Raw genomic sequence first — 25,752 nt, 5'->3', positions numbered from 1 at the left:
GAAGAAGAGCCATCAAGGGTCCTAACCTTGGTACCCTTCTAACAACTCTTTCTCTTCTTCCCTCGTCCTTTCCCGATTGCCAAGACAGGGGTGGATTTGGTAGGAGTAGGAGTAGTAACAACCGCCTTACCCTTAAGACCACTTTCCGCGGTCTTTAAGAGTCCTTGAAGTTTGCTGAGAGTGACCTCTTCCTTGTTCATGTGGTATGTCATGCGGAATTGATCATAACATGAAGGTAAGGAGTGTAAAATGATATCTATTGCAAGCTCCTTAGGGAAGTTCACATTTAGCTTCAGCAAACGGTCCACAAATCTTTGCATTTTCTGCATGTGGCCCGTGATGGGTTCACCATCCTTCATGCAACTTGTTATCATGGAGGAGATGATTTCATACCTCTCTTGATGAGCACTTTGATGGTATCTTTCAATCAAATCTTGGTGCATTTCAAAAGGGTAGTAGTCCTTGTAGGACTTTTGGAGGTCGGCTGTCATAGTGGCCATCATGATGCACGCCACCTTGGTGGCATCCCTTTCATGTGCCCTAAAGTCAGCGATCTCTTGAGGAGTAGCAACTGTGTCATCAATCTCCTTAAGCTCCTTATCGAGGACATATTCTTTGTCCTCGTTGCGGGTAATCATTCGGATGTTTCTGATCCATTCATTAAGTTGGATCCATCAAAAGTGACTTTCCCACACAAGTTCATAAGAGAAAAAGAACCATTAGGATTAAAGCCAGAAGCAGTAGTGTTTGCAGACATCTGAAAAGAAGAAAAGTTTAGTTTAGAAATAGAGAGAGTCCTTAATAAAACACCCAAATGTAGTATTAAGGCTAGGACCCAATCACAATATATTATACTTAGAAGAGGTATGTCGTAATCTAAGTAATAACATATTTGAAAGGTAAGTGAATGACGATTCACCAATTTCCACCAAAGTCGAAATATTAAAATATTTAATTTGGTTTTTAGAAACTCCTATATTCTTTTGAGATTCAATGAACTTTTCAAAGGCATGTTTCAATCTCGAGTGTGCCCTCCAAGTTTTGTGACTGGGATGCCGAGGATCACAAAACGAGGTGTGAAGTAACCATGCAAATTACTTGGTACCCTTAATAAATTACCCCTCAATCGATGTGCCAGTTAACCACACACGCTCCATCGATACTATGACAATTATTAAGTCACCCTTTACCTACCTTGTTAAGTCCAAGTTAGTGTGCCGGTTAACCACACACGCTCCACTAACGACTTAGACAAAGTGTAAAGTGTAATTTCATGGATTAGCACCTTATTCATATTTTTCCTAAAGTAACTAAGATTGGGAATTTAATAAAACATTTAGTTACTTTATAATATTCATCATACTTTTAATGAGAATTTATAAGTCCTTGTCTTACCCGTTCGGCTAACGACCCTCCACCAGTCAAGCAAGCGGTGGGTGAGAGTGGACACCCATTAAGTTGCCATTTTATAGGCAACATCCTTATACCCACCTTATACACCAACTTCGTGAATGAGGCGTACTAGCGGTAAGACGACTTTAATCTTATACATATATATTATTATTAACTTATAATATTATAAGTAGAACAGTTGAATTTTAACTTTTAAAATTCTAAGGGTTGGAACTAAAGTTTTATTCAAGACTTTACTTGTTCCAAAACTTGAGGGCAAGTTTTGTAAACTTTCAAAACTTTTCATTTCTTGTAACTTATGAGTTTATTAGAGTATTAAAAATGAAGACTCTTCATTTTTATAACCCATGTGTTCTTTTAATGGTTTTAACAACAAAGTGACTTTTGGTTTTCCATAACTTGAGGACAAGTTATGGACTCCATTAAAACACATAACGATCATGAATTAATCTACCACATAGGTTACAAATAATTCCCATGATCATCTAAACATCATAAGATCAAGAACATGAATATGAACACTTTCATGAATCAAAAATTACACTTAAAAACTTGTAATTTTGATAACTTGTTGTTGTAAATGGATTAACATGAACATTACACCAACTAAAACAAGTTTTAAAACACCAAAACAGTATAGCGTAATATTCCTAGTCCATTTCCAGCAACAAGAACCGAAATTCTGAAAACTACAGCCTCTACTCGTCGAGTGCATGAACTGACTCGTCGAGTAGCTTGCATTTGGTCATGGACTCGTCAAGTCCCCCCATGGACTCGGCGAGTTCATAAGGGCAGAAAGTAGAAAACTCAAATTTTCAAGTAGTTTGCACAAAAATCAAACAAGCAAGCCTAGGCTCTGATACCACTGATGGGTTTTGAGCATTATAACACTTCCTAAGTGTACATGCAACCCTAATAACCTTGGATCTATGTTTGTCTAATAATCATGCAAAGTTGTTTTCCAAGGTTATGAACCTGTCTAGCATACATGGGGTACAATTTTCTTTGTATAAAAGATAGAACTACATACCTTGTTGTTGTAAGTGTTCCTTGAAACCTTGTGAGCCTAGCACCTCAAGTGTGATGCCTCAAATGCTTCACACAACACCAAATGCAAAGTATAAACTTGAGAGAATACTCTAACACGCTCAAAATTGGCCAAGCCCTCTTGTTTCTCTTGTGTATCACTTGTGTATTACTTGTGTAACCGATTTTTTTTGGGAGAGACATGGTCCTTATATAGTGTGTTGCATTAGGTAAAATCCTAATGTAACATGACTCTTCAGTTCTCAATCCATGGGTTAACTCCATGGAGCATCCTGTGGGTAGAACCCAACTTGATAATCCATGGAGCCCTTTAGCCCACTATATAAGATATGGAAGATTTACATAATCTACCCATATATTTAATTAGTTATTCTTTTGTTTACTTAATTAATTCTAAATTAATTCTTGATCAAAACTAATTAAATAATATTATTAATATATTAGAACTTATAATATATTAATAAACCATATGTGTTATTTCTCATTTAGTTTATCCAATTGCATGGTGTCATGCAACCCAAATGGACCATGCCGGGTCGGGTCAAGTATTTATCAGAAATAGTTATGGACTTAGACACCTTATCCAACAATTATCAGAGTACAAATTCCCAAAATCATGTGATGCGGAAAGTCATAGGTGGATACGATGCGCTCAGGCGGACCCTTCCTTTTCGAGTTGGAAGTACCTGAAACATAAACTAAAAAACATAAGCACAAAGCTTAGTGAGTTCCCCTAAAATGCCCCATACCATGCATACATAACAATCAATCATATTTGGGTGCTCGCAACCCCTTCGATCTCTTTCAACCAGTACTAGGTATATATCAACACATTCTATATCTTTCAATCAGTATTGGGTATATTTAAACCCCTTTGGTCTCCTTCAAATGGTATTGGGTATATTTCAACCCCTTCAGTCCCTTTCAACTCGTATCGGGTCTATTTAGCCGCTACCGCTACCACATAATATCATAACAAAATAGTCATAAAGACATCAAGCAAATACATGCATAACAAATAATTATCACGAAGACAATCATCATACCACAAGCATAATCGAGTGGTTCGGCATTAGCCCTGTTGACCCACGAATACAGTGAAGGAACTCTCCTTAGACTTAAGGTATCGAATCACATTCGAGCGGCTGACTCGCGGAATCCATTCTCTAAATCACAAGTATAAAACCTAATTAGAAATTAGGTCAATAATCCAACCCGATCATCCAAACCACAAATATTGAATTGAAAGACAAAGGTCTGCTTAACCGTTTCCTTATTGGGCCAACCCCACCAAGGCCCAAATCCAAACAAGCCAAAAAGGCATTCTAAGCCGATCCAAAAAACCGTAAGGCCCAATATAGGCCGAAGAGCTCCAAATTGGCCTAAAGCCCATAAATATCCTGCTACTACAAAAGGCTTGAGGCCTAAACCTAAACGAGGCAAAAATCCCCACAAAACTCATGCCCAAAACCCCTTAAGACCGTAGATTACATACGTGTGGCGTAAATGGCTCGGACGCCAGGCGTATGCTATTGATCCAGAATTGGTCCATTTGCCCGGTACGCACAGCGTAGCCAGAAGTACGGCTGCCTTACTGGTCAGTCAGCCCAAAAAATCTCCTATGACTTAACCCATTAAGCTTTAATGTCTAAAATTCAGATCCAAGCTCATAAAAGTGTCTTGAGCCATAAATTTGCAAACTTTATGCTTTTGGATGATGTAATGGGACTCAAACAATGGATTAAGCCTTGGATCTCTCTTAAGAAGGTTGTTATTGCACTGATGTAGAGGTAATTATAAAATCTGATTTGGCACAGTTGAAAGATTTGTGGTATTGCACTGACGTAGATGGTCTAAGTGGCTGTTCTGGTATCAAGGTCGAAAAAAGGGATAGCCTTTAGAGGCGACGCCTTTAATAGTGACACATGTTGCGGTGACACACGGTCGTAGGGTCACAAGTTGGAGTGAAACGATCATGCCTTTTCTTATGATTATTCGTCGTCAAATCCGGTAAATAACATAGGGCCACAAATGCTTCTGACGGGGGTCACACGGATCGTTACCGGAAGCGGCGGCAATTTCGTCGCAAAAGAGGTCGTCGCAAAAGAGGTTGTTACCGGAAGTGGCATGTCTGACGAATTGCTTGTAGATACTTTTGGCGATGACGAGTAGCGACCACATATACTTTTAGCGGCGACATCAGGCATGGCTCGTCTAGTGTTGTCGCTAAAGATCATGTCGTCGCTAAAAGTTGTCATTGTTTTCTTCTTTTGTTTACTTGTGTTCATATGAATCATGTGTGTTTGTGTTTAAATAGGTTCAGTTTTTTCATTATTTGATTATTTTATTTTTATTGGCTTCCACAACCAATCAAAATAAACCATTTTGGACCTAATCCTTAAAAAAAATGAACTTAACCAACAACTTTTGTAGTTTCCTCTAGAAAAAAGTAACTGAATTGTCGGACTCATGGATCAAAGTTACAAGAAAATGATATTATAGGGATCGAAGGTGCAAGATTATCAAAAAAAAAATGCATTGAAAATGTGAATTTCACTCAACCACAAAGAATATTTCATTGTTATATTCTTTAATGTATTAATCAATCTCTACAGAAAAAAAAAAATCAATAATAAATTTTCCAGAATAAAGAGTTAAAAATAACATCCGTTAGAGCAATGGCCCATATTTATGCAAGTATATCCAATCGGCAAACTTAAGCATCGCTCGTTCCAGCAGAAAAATATTAAACCATAATTACTATATGAAAATCAACAACTTCAGCCTCATTTCCACTCCTCATCGTTTTCTTCTTAATCTTCAAGTAAATCAAACCCGATCCCACCACTGTCCAGGGGCACACAAAGACCAGGCATTCCTGAAACATCTTCTGCAATCACGGTTGCATCAGGCAATATTGAATGAATCAATTCATTTGCAAGCATCATATAAACCACAGCATCAACATCGATTGAATTACTGAAGTATTCATCGTAATTCCCTGTAAATGGATGCTCAATTCCATGATGATCATATAACATGGAAGTTACCCCCTGGAAGCGAAACCCGTCAAACATGAATTCCTCAAGCCACCACCTCAAATTAGATAAAAGGAACCGAAGAACCTCCCAATTAGAATAATTGAAAAGTCTGCTTCTCCAAAGTCTATGGTACCCTCGCTCCCCAGTATGGAAGTAAGAGTCCTCTGTAGCTTGGCCGACATCGAATCCACTAAGACCTTGAGTAATATTGCTACTTACATGGCTATGAACAACATCCAGTAATACCCGTAAACCTAATCTATGTGCTTCATCGATTAAATATTTAAGGTCTTCGGGGCTTCCTGAACTACTATTCACCGCAAAAAAATTGGTAACATCATATCCGAGTGGCCCATAAGAAGAATGCTCCATTACGCCCATCAACTGGACGGTGTTATACTTGTTCGCCTCTCCAGGTAAAATATTGTCTGCAAATTCTCGGTATGAGTACACTCCGAATCCAGAGCTATGCTTTCCAAAATGAGCAATATAGATATGTGGTGCCTCGGGTTTTGCTGGACGATCGAACTTCATATCATTATCCCTACATTCATGATGTTGAATTGACGTAAACATCAAAAATGAAATAATCAATTTGTTTTTTGTTTTTCAATCTCCCTACTTCCTTTGAAAAGCGAGACCAAAATGCCTTTATCTTTATATCGACAGAATCTGGCCTACATTGACATGCGTATTGTATAGTTTACTCTAATAAATTAAGATATTTTGTATTATATGTCACATTTTTATTCAATTTGTCACATGTAATTTTTTGTTATTTTAAATTAATTTTTTTCACATGTCATATTATGGTTTTTATTTTATTTTATTGAATTTACATAATATTTTAATTTAATAATTACAATAAATCTACTATAATAAATGAAGGTTTTTTGTCATATATCATTTTCTCATTCATTTGGACACATGACATTTTCTAGAATTTTTAAATTTTCTATTTTCACTTGTCATTTTATTGTATTTTTCATTTTATTAAATTAAAATTCCACATTTAATATATAAGGTGATATATATGTAAAGTATTTATTAGAAATTGTATATATATGTAATGTATTCAATACATTAAAGTCTCATTAATTTTAATAATTCAAAAAATTTCTTATTTTTCTTATGAATTCAACCTATTCAAATTATTAAAATTTCATATTTATTTTTTTAATTAAACTCATGTAATACATGAATCTCACACCTACTATAATAATAAATGGATATCAATTTTATTAATTGACTTACCTTCTAATTTCAATATTCCAAATTAAAGCTCATTAATTTCATTTGTTTATTTATTTAAATTACTAGTTGTGCGACCCATGTATAACATGGGTTTATTTAAAAAACAAATTAAATATAAATGTCAAAATATTAAAGAACTTTGAATTTATATGAAAATAAGCAAAATTATGAATTTTCATAATATAAATGTTTTCTATCTTTTAAATTTAGACAAATAATTTAAATTAATAAAAGTAACTAATGAGTTTTAATTTTGGGAATTTTGAAATTAAAATGTAAGTTTATTAATGAAATTAATATCCATTTATTGCAATTATTACATTAAAATATTATGTGAAATTTAATAAAAAAAACTCATAAAATGACATGTGAAAAAAAAATTAATTCAAAATAACTACAAAATAACATTTAACAAATTAAATGAGAGTGTGATAAGTAGCAAAAAAAAAAACCTTCATTTATTAAATAGGATTTGTTTAAATTTAAAATATAAAAAAACATTTCAATTTTATTAATTCATTATTATTCTTATTTTTTTATAAATTTAAAGTTATCAAACATTTAAACTTTTATATTTAGCTTTTTTTTAAGTTAACCATGTAATACATGGGTGTCAAAAAGTAGTTATAATAACAAAAGTAAACAAATAACCTTCAAATTTGGTACGTGTGTTTTGGTTCTTTTTATGGATAGAATTACGGGTGGCAACTCTCGACCCAATTCGTAACCCGATACGAACCCGATACGAAAATAAGCGGGTTATGGTTGAGATTTCTGACCCGCCAACCCGTCAACCCATTTATTTAATGGGTTGGGTTGGGTTATCTGTTGGGTTTGCGAGTCAACCCGTCAACCCGCCTAATATATTTAAATATTTATTTATGTTAATTTTTAACAATCTAAGATCATATTATACTATTATTTTCTATTTATCGTATCCTTAAAATTTAATTTGGTTTATGTAATTTCGGATCATCAGCCATATAGCAATATCTATATGGCAATGTGGCATTGTGGCCTTGTGGCTCATGATCCAGTCATCCATCCTTGACTAGTTGACTCCTTGTGCAGCCATTGCGTGCCGTAATAAAAAAATAAACGCCTCTGTCTAGCCTCCTCCAGTCTCCACATTCACAAACGAAGGATAAAGACTGATCTTCAAAGGAAGAAACATCACGAATTCACGATTTAATAACTCATCGGGCCACCCGTTCCTCGTCCACTCAACGGTCATCATTGATCGCAGTTCAATTTTATATTAAAATGCATTGCTTATTAAATGGGTTATATGGGTTAGGTTCGACCCACTGACACGTTAACCAGCCAACCCATATACTTATACGAGTTATGTGGGTTGGGTTGGGTTGATGTTTTCAGACCGTCAACCTGCAACCCGCCAACCCGTCAACCCATATATTATATGGGTCGGGTTGTGTTTCTGAATTCCAACCTGCCAACTTGCCAACTCGTTACCCGCCAACCCCAAACCAACCCAATTGTCAGGCCTAGATAGAATTTGAATTATTTCGAAATTAACTACACGAGAGGTTCTATCAAAAACTTGAAATTATTATGTTTTTAAATATTTCATTTAATACTTTACAATTAAAAATTAGGGTAGGTCTCCCAACCTTTCCAAACCCTCTCGCCAATTCGTACATAGTGACGTCTTTGTCTCTTTTTGTGGGTGCACCAAGTAGGGGCCGGTGGCAACGATGGTGGGTGGTAAGAGCGATGCTCGCAAGGCAACCATTCCGGCTAAAATTAAGTGTCTGTGGGATCATAGACCGGTAACTTGGGCTCTCTCACTCTTTCTCCATTAACTGGTCAAAATTATTTTATTTATTTTCCTTTTTTAAATAAATAACCACCCCCATCTTCTTCAATTCTATTCCAACTTTCTTCAATAAAATTCATTTATTTCTCTATAATTCTGTTCCATTGAATACCTTTCAACAAAATGAATGTAGTCCTCTGAAAAATAGTAATCGAATGAAATCCCTATGCTCCATCATCATCAGAGACAATGAACATGTGGATAATGATCCTAAAGTTTACCAAGTTAGCTATCTGATAAGAAGGTTTCATATTTACTTGATTTTAGATTTTGTTTACTTATTGTAAGACTATTATATAAAGCCAAAAAAATGTATTATTTTATCAATTCCATCAGCTGCTTTCTCTCTAATCCTCTTAACGATTTTGCAACAATGTAATCTTTTTTTAATAAGAGTTATATGCACATCTCGATGGAACCCTAAGCCAGCCGCCTCCCACCATAATCTCTGATAACAAAATTGTTCCCAACCCTACTCTATCTTCCTCGTAGGAAAACGATCAATGAGCCATACTTTTATTGAATGCATCCCTCACTGAAGAATCATCGGTTGAAGTTCTGAGTCTCACAATTGCTCGCGACATCGGGCTTGCACTTGAAAATGCTTACTACAATTCTTTAGGTGAACGCATTCACTCACAACATGACATGCTTCATCAAATCAACAAAGGGACAAGTAGCATGGCAGATGTAAAGATTTATTGCTAATACCCCCCTCAAGCGAAGTGATGGAGGACCAATCCGTAGCTTGGCGTGAAACTTTTCAAAAAGTGGACGAGGAAGATGTGACAACCCTAAATGTCTATCTTGTGCATCCATTAAATTTAATCAAAGTCAGACTCGTTTCTGCTATCTTCTAGCACTGTTTAGGGCCTATTTGAATGTATTAACCCTAGTACCTTCAAGAAGGAATGCTAGGAAGTGTATTCTAGAGTGTAGTGTGCAACATTCAAGTCGGAAACTCCATTCATAACGAGGTTACGACCTTAAACTAGAGTTTACGGCCGTAAACACCTCCTTGGTTGTAAACTCATATCCATATATGAGTTATGCCTTCAATTCTAGTCACTTCTTACACTTCCAAGCCAAGAACTCAGATTTGCTCTCAACTATCATCAAGCTTTCACCTTGATCTTCCAAAATGTAAGCAATCTTCCATTTTATTAGTGGTTATTTTTCTTAATCTAGTATCAATCTTTGATTTAATCCATGAAATTCATCTTTTGGGTTAGATCTTCAAGAATACCAAGAACACCCACTAGTTCTTGGACCGTAAACACCCCCTTCATGCTTCAAAACGTAAGTAATCTTCCATATACTAGTTATTTTATAGAAGCCCTTCACTTACACCCTTGAAAACAACCTTTTTCCAAGAACAATGAGATTTTACGTCCATGATCATCTCCCTTGGCCGTAAACCCCTGTTAAAGTCCTATTTTGGCCTTAAACTCTTCTTATGACTAGGAATGGGTCAACATACACTTCCTTGAGCATAAATAAGTCAATAAAATACTCTTTGGCATAAGTATTCATGAGTTTAAGACCGTAAACTCATAAGGTCGTAAACCCCATGCCCGTAAACACCTTGGGCCGTGAACACCAAGTGTGGCCGTAAACTCCCTTTAAGTGTAAACACATGTGATTGTAGAACTTCCATTCAATTGTTTCGTAGTCCCTAAGGTGTTTCCTTGAATAATTAGTTGTATAAAAACTAATTATATACATATGTATCATTATATGCCTTATAGGATCCGTTTGTGCCCGAGATTCCACTTAGCTCTTAAACATCCTACAACCGATCTTTCATTCGCATCACTCACTACATGTGAGTTCATACCCCCCTAACTTATCTTTTAAATGATTTTATTTTCTTTTATGGGGGAGAATATAAGTAGAATCATTATAGTTGTTATATCAATCACATGTGATTAATAACTCTCAAACAAGTGAATTTTCTTATACTTCAACTGTTTTTATCAAGCATTTACATCAAACATTTTCATAGAAACAATGACACTAAAATACTTATGAACTCACCAGATTTAATTCTGATCTATGCTTTCAAAATAACTTGTATTCTCAGGTCACCAGTAGACAGGTACCGATGACCAGGTTTTGAGAAGACAGAGCTTTCAAAACTCGTCTCTATTTTGATTATTCAATTTTGGTGTCTTATAAACTATACACAGAACACACTTGTATTAAAATTATATTATTAATGCAATGGATGATGTTGCTTGTTTACTATTATGCATTGTTGTGATACTCTACATGACGTCCTCTGCCCCAGAACGTTTCCGCTGTTCAGGTTTTGGGGTGTGACAGATTCGTATAAGAGCTCTGTTTATAGTTAATTGAGTATATTAACGCTTAAAAGATATACAAACTATAAATACGTCAAGATTAAAGTACTCTGACCAAGAGTTTATACTTTTAAATAATAAAATATTTTACCGAAGTATACATACCTGCATTCATACTAAAGTCAGTGTCACTAGGACATAAGAAAAGTATTGCGATTGTTGGACAACACAAGTAGGCTTGGGGACGTATGATCAGATCTGGGAGCGATATAGCCTGATCAACTATGTCTTTCCGAGAAGTGATTAGCATGTGCCTCGAAATGGTTGTGATGTTGCAACAAGTCTAAAACTTACCAACACTACTACAATGAAAACATTAGAACAGAACATAAACTTAAAATACTATAGGAGTATTTTATGTTACTATAACTACTTATTTGAGAACTAAAGGTCTTTTTTAGTAGGAAAATAGTTGCTTGGTGGATACACTGAGGTTATATGTGACTAAGGTGTCATAGACTTCGAATCTGTGATCTTTGCTTTATTTCCTATTCCTTGTTTAGTTGTGGATTTAGAGTTAGGGTCACTTATTCGAAGGTCTATCCTGTTTTGATTACATGTAACTGGTATGCACTATACAAGTATTGAAGTAATTGATAATGATCATCTTACAATTATCTTAATTAGTGTGTCTATTACCTATCTCTTTCATCCCTCTTCTCGTGTAGATAACATGGTTGGATTCAATCTCCCTAGCGACCCGTACTTCCCCAACCAAGGCAATGATGGATGGATCTATGGCGAGCCGGAAGAGAATCATCCAATCCCTTTGGATGATGACTTTGCAGAGAACTTTTCGGAGGATTCTGACTCTAAACCAGAAGTCATTGATGTGCCTCTGGTGTCTCCAATCCTGAATCCTAACCCTCGTCCAACTTTTCAAGGCCTGACGCCTCTGTGGGCGGAATATTTGGGAGCATGGAGTCAGGAGCAGGGTCAGCCTATTCATACAATGACGACCGAAGCTTCTATAACCTGAGCGAGGGAGGCTCAGCAAATATGGTCCTGCCCATTCTGATCCGCAGGTTTGCTCGTAATGAAGAGTAGGGTAGGACAGCCATCCACCGAATCATGGAGGTTGACGCCAATGCGGTAGTTAGTACAATCCACATTCATCATCTGGAAGATGCTCGTAAGAGAGCTAATAGAGACAATGAGCTCTACAACAAGATGTGGCTGCAACTTGGGCTGAAGTCATAGAGCTCCGAGTACGCCAAAGGGTCTATGAGCGACACCTCCTTGATGTGGAGCGTCATCTGGCTGACTTGAGGGTTCGCCCGAGGGGTACTCGTCGCCGGTAGAAGAGGCTTTACTGTCCTTTCTTTTGGTTTAAGGAACAGCCTTCGTATCTATACTCTGTATAGCATTTTTCCCCTGGAAATATTCCTATCTATCTAGTACTGTTGTTAGGTCTTAGTACTGTCAAAATTTTCTTATTTTGGGTTGATGTAAGACCTACTTTTAGGTCATTTTTCCAAACTAGTTACATCATTAATGCCAATATTATTGACAACCATCAAATCTTTTCGGAAATCCATATTCAAGTACTTTCAAGTTTCTACTGCTACATCTCTGTATCAATCACACTCTCATTTGTTTCGTTCGACTATGGAGAGTTAGTCCATGGACCACTCTCATTATACTTACAATTGATTGTTACTATCACCTTCATCTTTGTAAACTTTTAGTTGAACTATGCCTCCACGGAGAGTGACAAGGCGTAATCATCCAATAACTCCTAGGCAACCTGCACCTCCTCCACAATAAAATCCTGCATCAATCCAAGCTGCTGTGAATGCGGCTGTTACGACAGCCCTAGCTCAGTTCAGTGCTAGTGGAACTAGTGGAAGTGGAACAACTATGCATTCCACTCAAGTTGATGCTCCAATGCGCTCTAGGGAGTGCTCGTATAAGGACTTCACCAACTGCAAGCCCATGTCCTTTAACGGGACTGGCAGATTCATTGCCCTATCACAATGGTTCGAGAAAACGGAATCGATCTTTGAGATTTGTTCCTGTCCGAAAGGGAGCAAAGTCAAATTTGCTGCCTGCACCTTTGCGGACAGAGCCCTGATGTGGTGGAATAGTCATGTCAAGTCACTAACTCTAATAGTGGCTAATGCTATGGCCTGAGAAGCTCTTAAGGAGCTCATGATCGAAGAATACTACCTGAGGGGCGAAGTTCAGAAACTTGAACAGGAACTCTGGAGCCTAACCATGAAAGGCTCCGACATAGTGGCTTATACTGCTAGATTCAACAATCTAGTGCCATTATGTCCGAGAATGGTACCTACTGAGGGAAAGAAAGTTGAGAGGTATATCTGGGGGCTGGTGCCTCCATTTCAGAGGAATGTCTTAGCTTCAAACCCCACTACCTTAGATAGTGCCAAGTGATTGGCACAGCGGCTCATTGATCATGGAGTCCGCACCCTAACTAGAACAACAACCGTGGCCATCCCAGAACCCTCTAAAGTCGCTGACAACAAGCGGAAGTTCTGGGATAACAGGAAGAAGAACACGGCGCAGTGTTCTGCCAAAAAGCAACAGGTCGTGCATGTTCATGATGTGATAGCACCTACTGCTACTGCGTCGATGAAGCAGTATGCTGGAAGCATTCCTAAGTGCAACAAGTGCAGCTTCCACCACAACGGACCCTGTCGGGTAATGCAGTGCACTAACTACCATAGGAAAGGGCACACTTCCCGTTTCTATAATGCTCCGGCAAGGCCGATCAACCAGGTCCCCGACGTTTGTGTGGGCCAAGTTTGCACGGAACGTTGGCGGAGTAGGAAGAGTTTTGGCTATTGGCCACGAGGAAGCGGTTGCCGACCCCACAGTGGTCACTGGTACGTTTCTCCTCGATAACTCATATGCATGCATACTGTTTGATAGTGGAGCAGATAGGTGTTTCGTAAACCAAAAATATGCTCACTTACTTAAGCAAAAATCATGTGCTCTTAAAGAACCGTTCACTGTAGAAATGGCTAATGGAAAGACTGAGGGCACTAGCAGTATATACATAGGATGTACTCTAACTCTAGATAGCCATTCATTTTCAATAGACCTCATGCTGATCTCAATTAAAAGTTTCGACGTCATTATCTGCATGGATTGGTTGAGTCTACATTGTGTCGACATCATGTGTTTTGAAAAGGTTGTTCGCCTTAATATGTCGTCTAGCGAAACTCTAGTTATCTATGGCGACAAACCCAGCACGAACCTTCGTCTCATCTCGAGTATTCAAGCCCAAAAGTACTTGCGAATGGAATGTCTCGCATTCCTTGCTCATGTTGTCGATGTGAGCCAGGAGATGAAGGACATAACGAACATCCAAGTGGTACGCGATTTTCCCAACATCTTTCCAGAAGAACTACCAGGATTACCCCCACAGTGCCAAGTCGAGTTCAGAATCGACTTAGTTCCAGGGGCTACCCTCGTAGCCAAATTGCCCAATTATCTAGCACCAGCTGAGACGCAGGAGCTATCTGGTCTACCTAACGAATTGCTCAGCAAGGGCTTTATTAGACCAAACTTCTCACCCTGGGGAGCACCGGTCTTGTTCGTGAAGAAGAAAGACGGATCGTTTCGTATGTGCAATGACTACAGAGAACTAAACAAGCTTAGATTTAAGAATCGTTACCCTTTGCCTCACATAGACGATTTGTTTGAACAACCGCAAGGGGAAAATTACTTTTCAAAGATAGATCAGAGATCCGGGTATCACCATTTACGAGTGATTGAGGAGGATGTCTCGAAGATAGCCTTCCGAAAGATTATGGACACTACGAGTTTGTAGTGATGCCATTCGGATTGACTAATGCGCCCGCAGTATTCATAGACTTAATGAATAGGGTATGTTGTCCTTACATGGATCAGTTCGTCATTGTATTCAATGATGACATACTTATCTACTGTCGTAGTAAGGAGGAACATAGTAAGCATCTACATCAGATCATGGAAACATTACGATCAGAGAAGCTCAATGCGAAGTTCTCTAAATGCGAGTTTTGGATTCGAAGAGTCAAATTCCTGGGTCACGTTGTTCGTGAAGAGGGAATTCATGTGGACACTTCCAAAATAAAGGCCATTAAGAACTGGTCAGCACCGAAGACGCCTACAAAAATTCGCCAATTTCTAGGCCTCGATGGCTACTATCGTGGGTTCATTCAGAACTTCTCTAGGATCGTGAAACCGCTTACTACATTGACCCACAAAGGCATGGCCTTTGACTGGGAAGAGAAACAAGAGAAGACGTTCCAAACACTGAAACGAGCCTTATCCAGCGCACCGATAGTATCCCTCCCAGAAGGGATAGAAGACTTCATGGTTTATTGTGATGCATCCAACCAAGGACTCGGTTGTGTTCTCATGCAACGAGGTAAGGTCATCGCATATGCCTTAAGACAGCTAAAGACACACGAGGTCAAGTATACCACGCATGATCTTGAGTTAGGAACAGTTGTGTTTGCTCTGAAGATTTGGAGACACTACCTGTATGGTATGAAAATCACTATCTTTACAAACCACAGAAGCCTGCAACATATATTTGACCAGAAGGAGCCTAATATGAGACAACGATGGTGGGTCGAGCTAGTCAATGACTACGAATGCGAAATTTGTTATCATCCCGGTAAAGCCAACGTAGTAGTTGACGTCCTAAGTCGAAAAGAATACTGTGGTCGTAGGGTCAAATCGTTGACTATGACTATCCATTCACATCTGTCCATACACATTAAGGAGGCTCAACTTAAAGCCTTAAAACCTGAAAATGTGGCGGGTGAATCCCTGAGAGGGATGGATAAGAAGTTGGAAGTCAAGGGTGGTGGAGCCATATATTTGATGGATCGGATCTGGACACCGAGAGACGGTGGGTTCAGAGACTTGGTCATGACAGAAGCGCACAATACTCGATATTCCATCCACCCAGGTTCGGATAAGATGTATCTGGATGTTAAAAAGCTATACTGGTGAGCTAACATGAAAGCAGAGATTGCTACCTTCATAAGTAAATGCCTTACTTGCGTCACGGTTAAGGTCGCATACCAGAAACCATTAGGTTTACTTCAACAACCGGAGATACCTGAGTGGAAGTGGGAGCGGATCACGATAGACTTCATAACCAAGTTACCAAAGATGACGGTTGGCATCGATACCATATGGGTGATCGTAGACAGGTTAACCAAGTCCGCACACTTCCTGCCTATATATGAAACAGAAAAGATGGAGAAACTCTCTAGAACCTACATTAGGGAGATCGTACGACTGCATGGTGTTCCCATATCTATTATCTCCGACGGAGATAGTAGATTCACTTCAAGGTTCTGGAAGTCGCTACAAAGTTCCATAGGAACTAGGTTGGACATGAGTACAACCTACCATCCGCAAACCGACGGACAAATTCAGAGGACTATTCAAACTCTGGAAGATATGTTCTGAGCCTGTGTGATTGACTTTGGAAAGGAATGGGATATTCATCTACCCCTTGTTGAGTTATCCTACAATAATAGTTATCACACGAGCATAAAAGCTGCTCCATTTGAAGCCCTATATGGAGGAAAGTGCAGATCCCCTCTGTGCTGGGCTGAGGTGGGTGAGACCCAGTTAGCTAAAGGACGCGTTCCTGACAGCACTCTCATGGGTCTGAAAATCATTCGGGAAACGACAGAAAAGATCGTTCAGATCCCTGAACAATTGAAAGCCTCTAGAGACCGACAAAAAATCAACGCAGACAAGAGAAGGAAACCTTTGGAATTCCAGGTTGGAGACCGTGTTCTATTGAAGGTCTCGGCCTGGAAGGGCTTGATACGCTTCGGAAAACGTGGAAAGCTAAATCCAAGATACGTAGGGCCTTTCGAGATTCTCGCTAGAATCGGCCCTATAGCTTACAAACTCAAAATACCTCGCGAACTTAGTAACGTACATTCTACCTTCCATGTCTCAAACTTGAAAAAGTGTCTGTCCGATGAGACTCTTGTAATCCCACTCGACGAGATCGAGATCAACGAGAGCCTCAACTTCGTGTAAGAACCAGTAGAGATCATGGACCGAGAGATCAAGCAAACAAAGCAAAGCCGTATCCCGATAGTGAAGGCGGTTCGCTTGAATGCCAAGCGAGGACCTGAATTCACTTGGGTGCACGAGGATCAAATGAAACTGAAATATCCTCATCTTTTGGCTTAATTATTTGTAATTACTTAAACTCTAGTTTCGGGACGAAACTCTCTCTAACGGGGGGATGACGTGACAACCCGAAATTTCTATCTTGTACATTCATTCAATTCAATTCAATTCAGACTCGTTTCTACTATCCTCTAGTGCTTTTTAGGGTCCATTTGAGTGTATTAAGCCTAGTACCTTGAAGAAGGAATGCTAGGAAGTGTATTCTAGAGTGCAGTGTGCAGCATTCAAGTCGGAAACTCCATTCATAAGGAGTTTGCGACCTTAAACTAGAGTTTACGGCCGTAAACACCTCCCTGGTCGTAAACTCATATCCATATATGAGTTATGCCTTCAATTCTAGTCACTTCATACACTTCCAAGCCAAGAACTCATATTTGCTCTTAACAATCATCAAGCTTTCACCTTGATCTTCCAAAATGTAAACAATCTTCCATTTTATTAGTGGTTACTCTTCTTAATCTAGTATCAACCTTTGATTTCTTCCATGAAAATTCATCTTTTGGGTTAGATCTTCAAGAACACCAACAACGCCCACTAGTTCTTGGACCGTAAACACCCCGTTCAAGATTCAAAACGTAAGTAATCTTCCATATACTAGTTATTCTATAGAAGCCCTTCACTTACACCCTTGAAAACAACCTTTTTCCAAGAACAATGAGAGTTTACGGCCATGAACATCTCCCTTGGCCGTAAACCCTTGTTAAAGTCCTAGTTTGGCCTTAAACTCTTTATATGACTAGGAATGGGTCAAGACACACTTCCTTGAGCATGAATAAGTCGATAAAATACTCTTTGGCATAGGTATTCATGAGTTTAGGACCGTAAACTCATAGGGCCGTAAAGCCTATGGTCGTAAACACCTTGGGCCATGAACATCATGGCCATGAACACCAAGTGTGGCCGTAAACTCCCTTTTAGTGCAATCACATGTGATTGTAGCACTTCCATTCAAGTGTTTCCTAGTCCCTAAGGTGTTTCCTTGCATGATTAGTTGTATAAACACTAATTATATATATATATATATATATATATATATATATATATATATATATATATATATGAATCATTATACGCCTTATAGCATCCGTTTGTACCCGAGATTTCACTTAGCACTTAAACATCCTACAACCGATCTTGCATTCGCATCACTCACTATAAGTGAGTTCATACCCCCCTTAACTTATTTTTTAAATGATTTTATTTGCTTTTATGGAGGAGAATACAAGTAGAAACATTATAGTTGTTATATCAATCACATATGATTAACAACTCTCAAACAAGTGAATTTTCTCATACTTCAACTGTTTTTATCAAACATTTTCATACAAACAATGATACTAAAATACTTATGAACTCACAAGCTTTAATGTTGTTCTATGCTTTCAAAATAACTTGTATTCTCAGGTCACCAGTAGACAGGTACCGATGACCAGGTTTTGAGAAGACGGAGCTTTCAAGACTCTTCTCTATTTTGATTATTCATTTTTGGTGTCTTATAAACTATACACAAAACACACTTGTATTAAAATTATATTATTAATGCAATGGATGATGTTGTTGCTTGTTTACTATTATGCATTGTTGTGATACTGTACATGACGTCCTCAGCCCTAGAACATTTCCGCCGTTTAGGTTTTGGGGTGTGACAGAAGTCTCTTGGTAAAAATGTCGGGTAGCTATAATGATATTGGAAAAAATCTTGTGTATAAGCGACCGAAAGAAACCAATTTGCGAATGAAGTGATAATCAATATCAATATGCTTTGCACGTTTGTGAGAAACAGGATTTTGTCTTAAAAAGAGAACACTCCGGTTGTCACAAAGAAGAGTAGGTCAATCAGGGCGCAAGGCATGTAATTCACGCATTAGATGAGTGGTCCAAACAATCTCTACAGTAGTGTTGGCCATTGTCCGATATTCAGATTCACAACTACAACGAGATATCGTAGGTTGCTTCGTTGCACTACAGGAAACAAGATTCCCACCAAGAAATATGGAATAGCCATATGTGGAACGACAAGTTTCTATACAACATTTCCAATTTGCATTAGAGTATCCAATCAGAGACGATGAGGGTGCACGAGTAAAGTGTATACCATATGATAAGCTTCCCTTAACATAACGTAAAATGCGTTTAACGACTTGAAAGTGTATGGTGGTAGGAGCATGAAGAAATTGGCTAACTTGATTGACAGCATATGAGATATCCAGACGAGTGATGGTCAAACATTAGAGAACACCCACTAGAGAACAATAGGCGATGGAGTCTGAAAGAGGCGAACCATGAATAAGAAGAAGTGCAGATGTTGACAATGGTGTAGATGCAAGTTTCGAGTCTTGCAACCCAACACGAGTTAGTATGTCATCGACATATTTTGCTTCAGTAAGAAATAAACCGTTCTCTATGTATGACTCCTCAAGACCGAGAAAATAAGTGAGCTCTCCAAGATCTTTGATAGCAAACTTGACATTGAGTTTAGAAATAAAGGTGCAGATAGGAGAAGGTTGGTTGCCGGTAAGAATCATGTCATCGACATAGACTAGTAAATAAAGAATTTTAGAGTCCCGTTTGAAGACAAAAAAGGAAGTGTCAGCTCGGCTGCAGAGAAAACCAAGACTGATAAGGAAAGAACTTAGTCGTTGAAACCAGGCTCTAGGCGCTTGCTTTAGACCGTACAACACCTTCTTTAAATGAAAAACATGGTTGGGACATCGTTGGTCAAAGAAGCATGGTGGTTGTTCCATGAAGACTGTATCAGTGAGTTGTCCATTGTGAAAACTATTGTTAACATCCACTTGATGCAAAGGACATTTGTGCATAATTGCTAATGATAGAACAATATGAACAGTGGAAGCTTTCACTACAGGACTGAAGGTGTGACAATAGTCTAACCTAGGAATTTAAAAAAAAACTTGAGCTACTAAGTGTGCTTTGTATCGTTGTATGGAACCATCGAGATTAAACTTTGTGCGAAAATCCCATTTGGAACCAAAAACATTTGAAGCCTTAGGACGAGAGCTGGCGAAATGACCGTTTGTACGGTAAAGCTGACAATGTGGTGGTCATCGACCATGACCACGACCACCTGAAAAGGAACAACGACCACGACTACGACTGGTAGTAGTACTGCCACGAGAGGGAATTTTAGAAGGAATCACCAAGGGTTATTAGCTATCTGCAGTGAAGGCAGCAGCAGGAGGAGAAGATTTGTGAATAGCTGTAAGGAATAACTCATGACCTTCTGCTTGAGATACAAGGTCACAAAATGAAGATCGAGGCCTAATACCACAATGGGCTGTGGAGAAAGTCTCAAAAGGACCAAGTCCACAAAGAAACCAATTTCTTTTATCTTGTTAATCAACCGAGAGCCAATTTCAGCAAGTTGGTCGCAGACAGCTTTAAACCTGCGACCAAATTTAGAAACAACAGAAGACCCTTTTTGGAGTTGCCTAAGAGAATCCTTGAGATTTTGCATTCGTTCTTGACAATCATGACTGTATGCAAGTTCAAGAGATCGCCAAAATTTTGTGGGAGGTTTGAAGCCCTAGAATTTCGGCCATGGCTTCTTCAAGATAAGGAAGACCGAAGAATAAGTAACGCACATTGGTCTCCTTTCAGCCATGACGTGTAAGCAGAATTTGGAAAAGAGACGTCAGCAGCAAGTACGGTTTTTGGTGGTGGAGGAATCGAACCATCAACATAACCATATAGGTGTTGATAAGAGAGAAGGGGAAGAAGTTGATTCTGCCATAACAGATAATTGGTGGAGGAGAGTTTGATAGTGAGCATGCGCAAAATCCTATTGAGAGGAAGAGTGTCATCAGTGGGTTTAAAAGTAGAAGAGTCGTCGCCTGCCATGAAGAGGAGAAGAAGAGAAAGAGGTGTGACCTAGACCGATACCATATAAGGATTAAAATATTTGCCTTCAATACTTTTAATTATTATTCATGTATATATAATACGCATGATAGAAAGATATACATGCCAATAAACTAGCCTAAACATAAGGAAATAAAATAAAATAAATGTTATCAGCTTATCTTGACAAATCTGAAGAGTTATCGCTAATAGTTCCTAAAGAATTGTTCTATAAACACTTGGACGCCAAGTTATTAATCACAACTACTTCATGTTTGAATCCTTATTGTAATAAATGAATAGTTTTAATCTTCTCTTGCTAAGTGTCACTCTAATGTAACTCCTTATTAAATATCTTGCAATGTGTCATGTAGATATATTAGACAACTCATTTCAAAATTAAAATTTACATTTTCAAATTATATGTTAATATTGAAGTTATAATAACTTTAAATTTTTGATATATCTCTTAATTAATAATTTATTTAAAATAATTGATTAATAATTATAAAATTTTAATTAATTTTATAACCGTAGTTCTCACGAGTTATAAAACTAGTTGCATAATAATTTTGTTGTGACTCGCTACCTTTGTCATTGGAGAAGACAAAGAGGAAGGAGGAGGGGTGCACATAGGGCAAAGAGTAAGAGAGAGGGGGGGGGGGGGGGGGTTGAAGTTGATGGGGTGACACTATTTTTTTTATTTTTTTATTTCCTTTATAATATGTTTAAAATCATATAAATGCGTATATTAATGATTTTGACATTTGTTAGAACGTCTTCACAAAAAATAAAATATAAATAAATAAATAAATAAAAGGTTTTAGACGTCTTGGGAAGTTAATTGGAAAGATTTAAGACCAAATAGCAAACCACCAGACCAAATTTCTAGCTTACTCTATTTATAATATTACTCCTTCCGTCCCAAAATTATAGTCCATCTTTCCTTTTTGGTTTGTCCAAAAATAATAGTCCACTTCTAAAAATAAATAACATTTTTACCATAATACCCCCTCATTATTACTTAACAAACTAAGCATTTAATGGGACATTAAATGCAAAGTAAGGACAAAACTGTTATTTTATTAAATAAAGTTAGTGGTAATTAATGTTTTTGTTAATCTATGTGTTTTTTTGTCTGTGGACAATAATATTGGGACGGAGGGAGTATTATTTAATACCTTTCTGAGTATGGGTCCCAGTAGACGCCATTGCAAGGGGCAGTTGGTCTAGTATAGTTGATCCAAGCTGGAACCCGGTAAATCCAATCTCCATTATTGTGCTTAAATCTAAACTTAACCCTTGAATTATGAGTAAGGACTGAATCCCCATTGTCATTATTCGGAATCTCCACTGACCATACACCAAACTTATCTTTTATCATCTCGTGATATGATCCATCCCTCCCATTAAACACAACCAGCTGCGCCTCCCTAATTATGTATCAAGCCAAACCAGATAAACGTTTTGAACAAATCAAATTCACAAAAACTTTTCTGAAAACATTATGTGAAGAACATACTTGGCCGCTTGTGCCCATTCACGATAGACAATGAACTCTTTTTCTCTATTAAACCCGAATTTCAAATAACCTGCGGCATAATCATGATTATAGAAAGACATAAGATCATCGTATATCGGTTTTATACAGTAATAAGCATGGGGCAAGCCTTTGAAGTCACTGACTCGATTCAAAGAAACTCCATTTTTGCAAAGGTCAGGGGTACAACGATTTCCCGATGATGGTTCTTTTTTCTGTTTTTGTATTTATGCAACAATAATTTGATCATGGAGAATAAACATTATACATATTGGTTAAACAAAATATGATTCAACTATAAATATATGTTTGTTAGTAAAATTATTCACCATGCGAAGGATGTGGGAAATTCCATTGAAGAAAAGAAGAAAGAAGAGATATGTAGACAGATATATTACTTTAATGTGAATGCCAAAAAGTACTTCTGTTGTAAATTAATAAAAAATGTCTGTATTTTCTCTTTTAGTAACACATCGTTGAATCATTATTTGTGGTCATGCTTAAATTTTCCTCCGAATAAACTCTCACTACCCAAACAACCGACAAAAAAATGCCCAATTAGCAAGTTTTTAAGGTAAAATGACATATCTACGCTTTTTATTACAAGAAAAGGGTGACAGTTTTTTTTCTAATCCACAAGACTCCCCCCTATTGTTATCGTTGGAAGGTATTTTAGAGATTAATTGTTACAACATAACATTTATATAAAAGTACATGCCAATTGGAGCATACCTTTTGAAAATTCTGTAAGACCTCCTTCATCTAGATCAAAGAGTTTATGCCATTCTTCAAATCGCTTTATTCTATATTCAACGTGATCTTTGTATGATCCTAAGTGAGGATATATCTCAAGGATTCGTCTGATTTTCATATCTGCTTTACTCATCATTCTGTATTCAGATTGATCTTCTGTTAATGGTCCTAAGCAGGTGTGAACATCCTCGATTGGTAGAATTTGCATTTGTAGATGAGAAGCCATTTGCTTCTGCCGAAAAAAAAAAGAGTTTGACATTAGTTTTAACCAAATGTCTCCAATGCCCTTCAATAAGGTATATTTTGTGTGGGTAAATCAGCATCAACATGGCTGTTTTTCTTTCTAACTCAATTTGAACAGAATAAGCAATAGCTTAAGCCAAAAAACTCTACTTAACCTATTAAGACACCAACCCTTTGCCTAGTAGACTAACGTATTAAGACGCCAACACTTTATGTAATGGGCTGACTAAATAAATAAAATGACATAATGTCTCAAATGACATGGAAAGTTATGGAACAAATGTTGATCATTATTATATTGGACTGACAGAATATAAATAAAAGACCCACATTTTTTTTAATTAATGTTTTTGTTATAAAGAGACTAGTATACAACTTCATTCATTGATTGAAGACAATTTAGGGCCTTTAAATAAAAATTATTCATTATACAGAGATTTTAAGAAACAACTTCATTTTATCATCTCTATAAAGAAGTAATCATGGAAGTTATTGTTAGGTAAGAAATCTGGTCTTAACTTGGTGCACAAGGAATAAGCCGAGCAACACAGGAAGGAAAGAACAGGAGAAACAGGGGACTAACAGGAAAGAAACAAACTACAAATTACTTGGCAAAAAAGCTTCTAGTTGCTGAAAAACACTAAATGAAGTTAAAACATAAACATAACCCCTTTTTCTACTAATTGAAATATATAGTGTCTTAATCTAACTACAAAACTGCATAAATGGAACGTTTCCAAAAATATCCATTCTGCATTATTGTGAATTACACCAACACTTTTGTTGTAGACTTAGTGATTATCTCAGCTTGTTGTTTATTAGTTCCAACTGTCCCATGTGGGCCATAGGCGGGTTAACGGGGGCCAATAAGGTGAGGTTTATCATTTTTCTAAAGTATATATAATTCTTTAAAATGATTAAAGTAGAAGACTTACTTGAAAACACAAAGCCTCTTTGATCCTGCGGACGATCTTATCGGCCGTTGGGCGGTTGTTTTTGTCGATGCTAACACACTCAAATGCAACTTTTTTAAACTTATTAAAAGCACGGCTATCAATATTACCTTTTATTTGGTTATCCTTTAACTTGTCCGGAGATATCTTATAGTATCTTCGAACGAGTCCCATTAGTGGTGCTTCCTTGCCATCTGCAATGCTCCTTACTTGATAAGCCATCATCCCAGTCAACATTTCAAACATTACCACTCCAAATGAGTATATATCCGACTCTTTTGAGATAATGCCTGACTCCCAGTAAAGGGGATCAATGTAATTCATAGTACCTGCAGGGTTTGTGAAGATTGTGGTTTGAGGCTGATTTCTTGGACCAAATATTGACAAACCAAAATCACCAATTTTTGCTTTCATTTTGTCATCTAGCAATATATTTGCACTCTTCAGATCTCTGTGAATAACTCTTCTTTTGTCCCCAAGACCCGAGTGAAGGTACTCGAGTCCTCTCGCTACCCCTAAGCAAATTTTCATGCGTTGTGACCATGTTATACAGTGCCTCTTTTCCGCATTCTTGAGATGGAAATCAAGACTACTATTGCTAGCAAACTCGTAAACTATAACTATCTCATCAGCATTATCAGAATAACCAATGCATGGAATAATATTTTTATGGTTAAAACTGAAAACCATCTCTAGTTCTTTCCGGAACTCGTTGTTTTCTCTTTCACCTTTCTTAGTGAGGCATTTGATAGCTACCTTTCGTTTTTTCTGGTCTATAGACAGTTCTCCTTTATAGACAGTACCGAATCCGCCATTTCCGATATTATTTTCTGGACTGAAGTTGTCTGTGGCTATCAAGATCTCCCCCCATGGAATTCGAAGTTTTTCAAGATTTGACGGATAAGAAGACATTCTTGTTGGATCTTGGTGTTTATGCATGTATGTTAATGGCAGAAGCTCAAGCAGGTTTGTGGTTATGTTTATATAAAGAAAATGGAATTTTCTTTAGAAGCGACTACCAATCTTATTGCCCTTGGTTAAAGAATATTGTAATCGTTGACCAGAATCAAGTCCTTCAACCCACTACTAGACATGATGGTATCTCATGTTTATTTTATCATAACAATACATAATATAGATTGAAGAGTGGGAATCAAAATAGTAATAAAATGGATACAAGAGTTTGGGTTTCAAAAGAGTAACCTATAAATAGCTAACGCTCTTATTAAATTGTTACAATCGTCCTAAAAAATTAATTACAAAACAAAAT

At 37.5% G+C, this 25,752-nt stretch overlaps 1 protein-coding gene across 1 annotated transcript; it reads right to left on the bottom strand.

Annotated features, from left to right (window-relative positions):
• Positions 1 to 5,011: 5,011 nt before the first annotated feature.
• Positions 5,012 to 25,454, bottom strand: LOC145097889 (1,4-alpha-glucan-branching enzyme-like). Its single transcript, XM_079035552.1, has 5 exons — positions 24,465 to 25,454; positions 23,266 to 23,518; positions 22,516 to 22,585; positions 22,175 to 22,426; positions 5,012 to 6,045 (listed from the first exon to the last, which is right to left on the bottom strand). Exons 1-5 carry the CDS (start codon positions 25,419 to 25,421, stop codon positions 5,274 to 5,276), a joined length of 2,304 nt encoding a protein of 767 aa, XP_078891678.1. The 5' UTR covers positions 25,422 to 25,454; the 3' UTR covers positions 5,012 to 5,273.
• Positions 25,455 to 25,752: the final 298 nt, after the last annotated feature.

Source organism: Lactuca serriola, chromosome 1 (assembly GCF_051521515.1).
Source record: "Lactuca serriola cultivar US96UC23 chromosome 1, Lser_US96UC23_V15, whole genome shotgun sequence".
NCBI classification, from domain to species: Eukaryota; Viridiplantae; Streptophyta; class Magnoliopsida; order Asterales; family Asteraceae; genus Lactuca; species Lactuca serriola.
The sequence above is the reverse complement of the archived record's forward strand: the minus strand, read 5'-3'. Positions and strand labels throughout refer to the sequence as shown.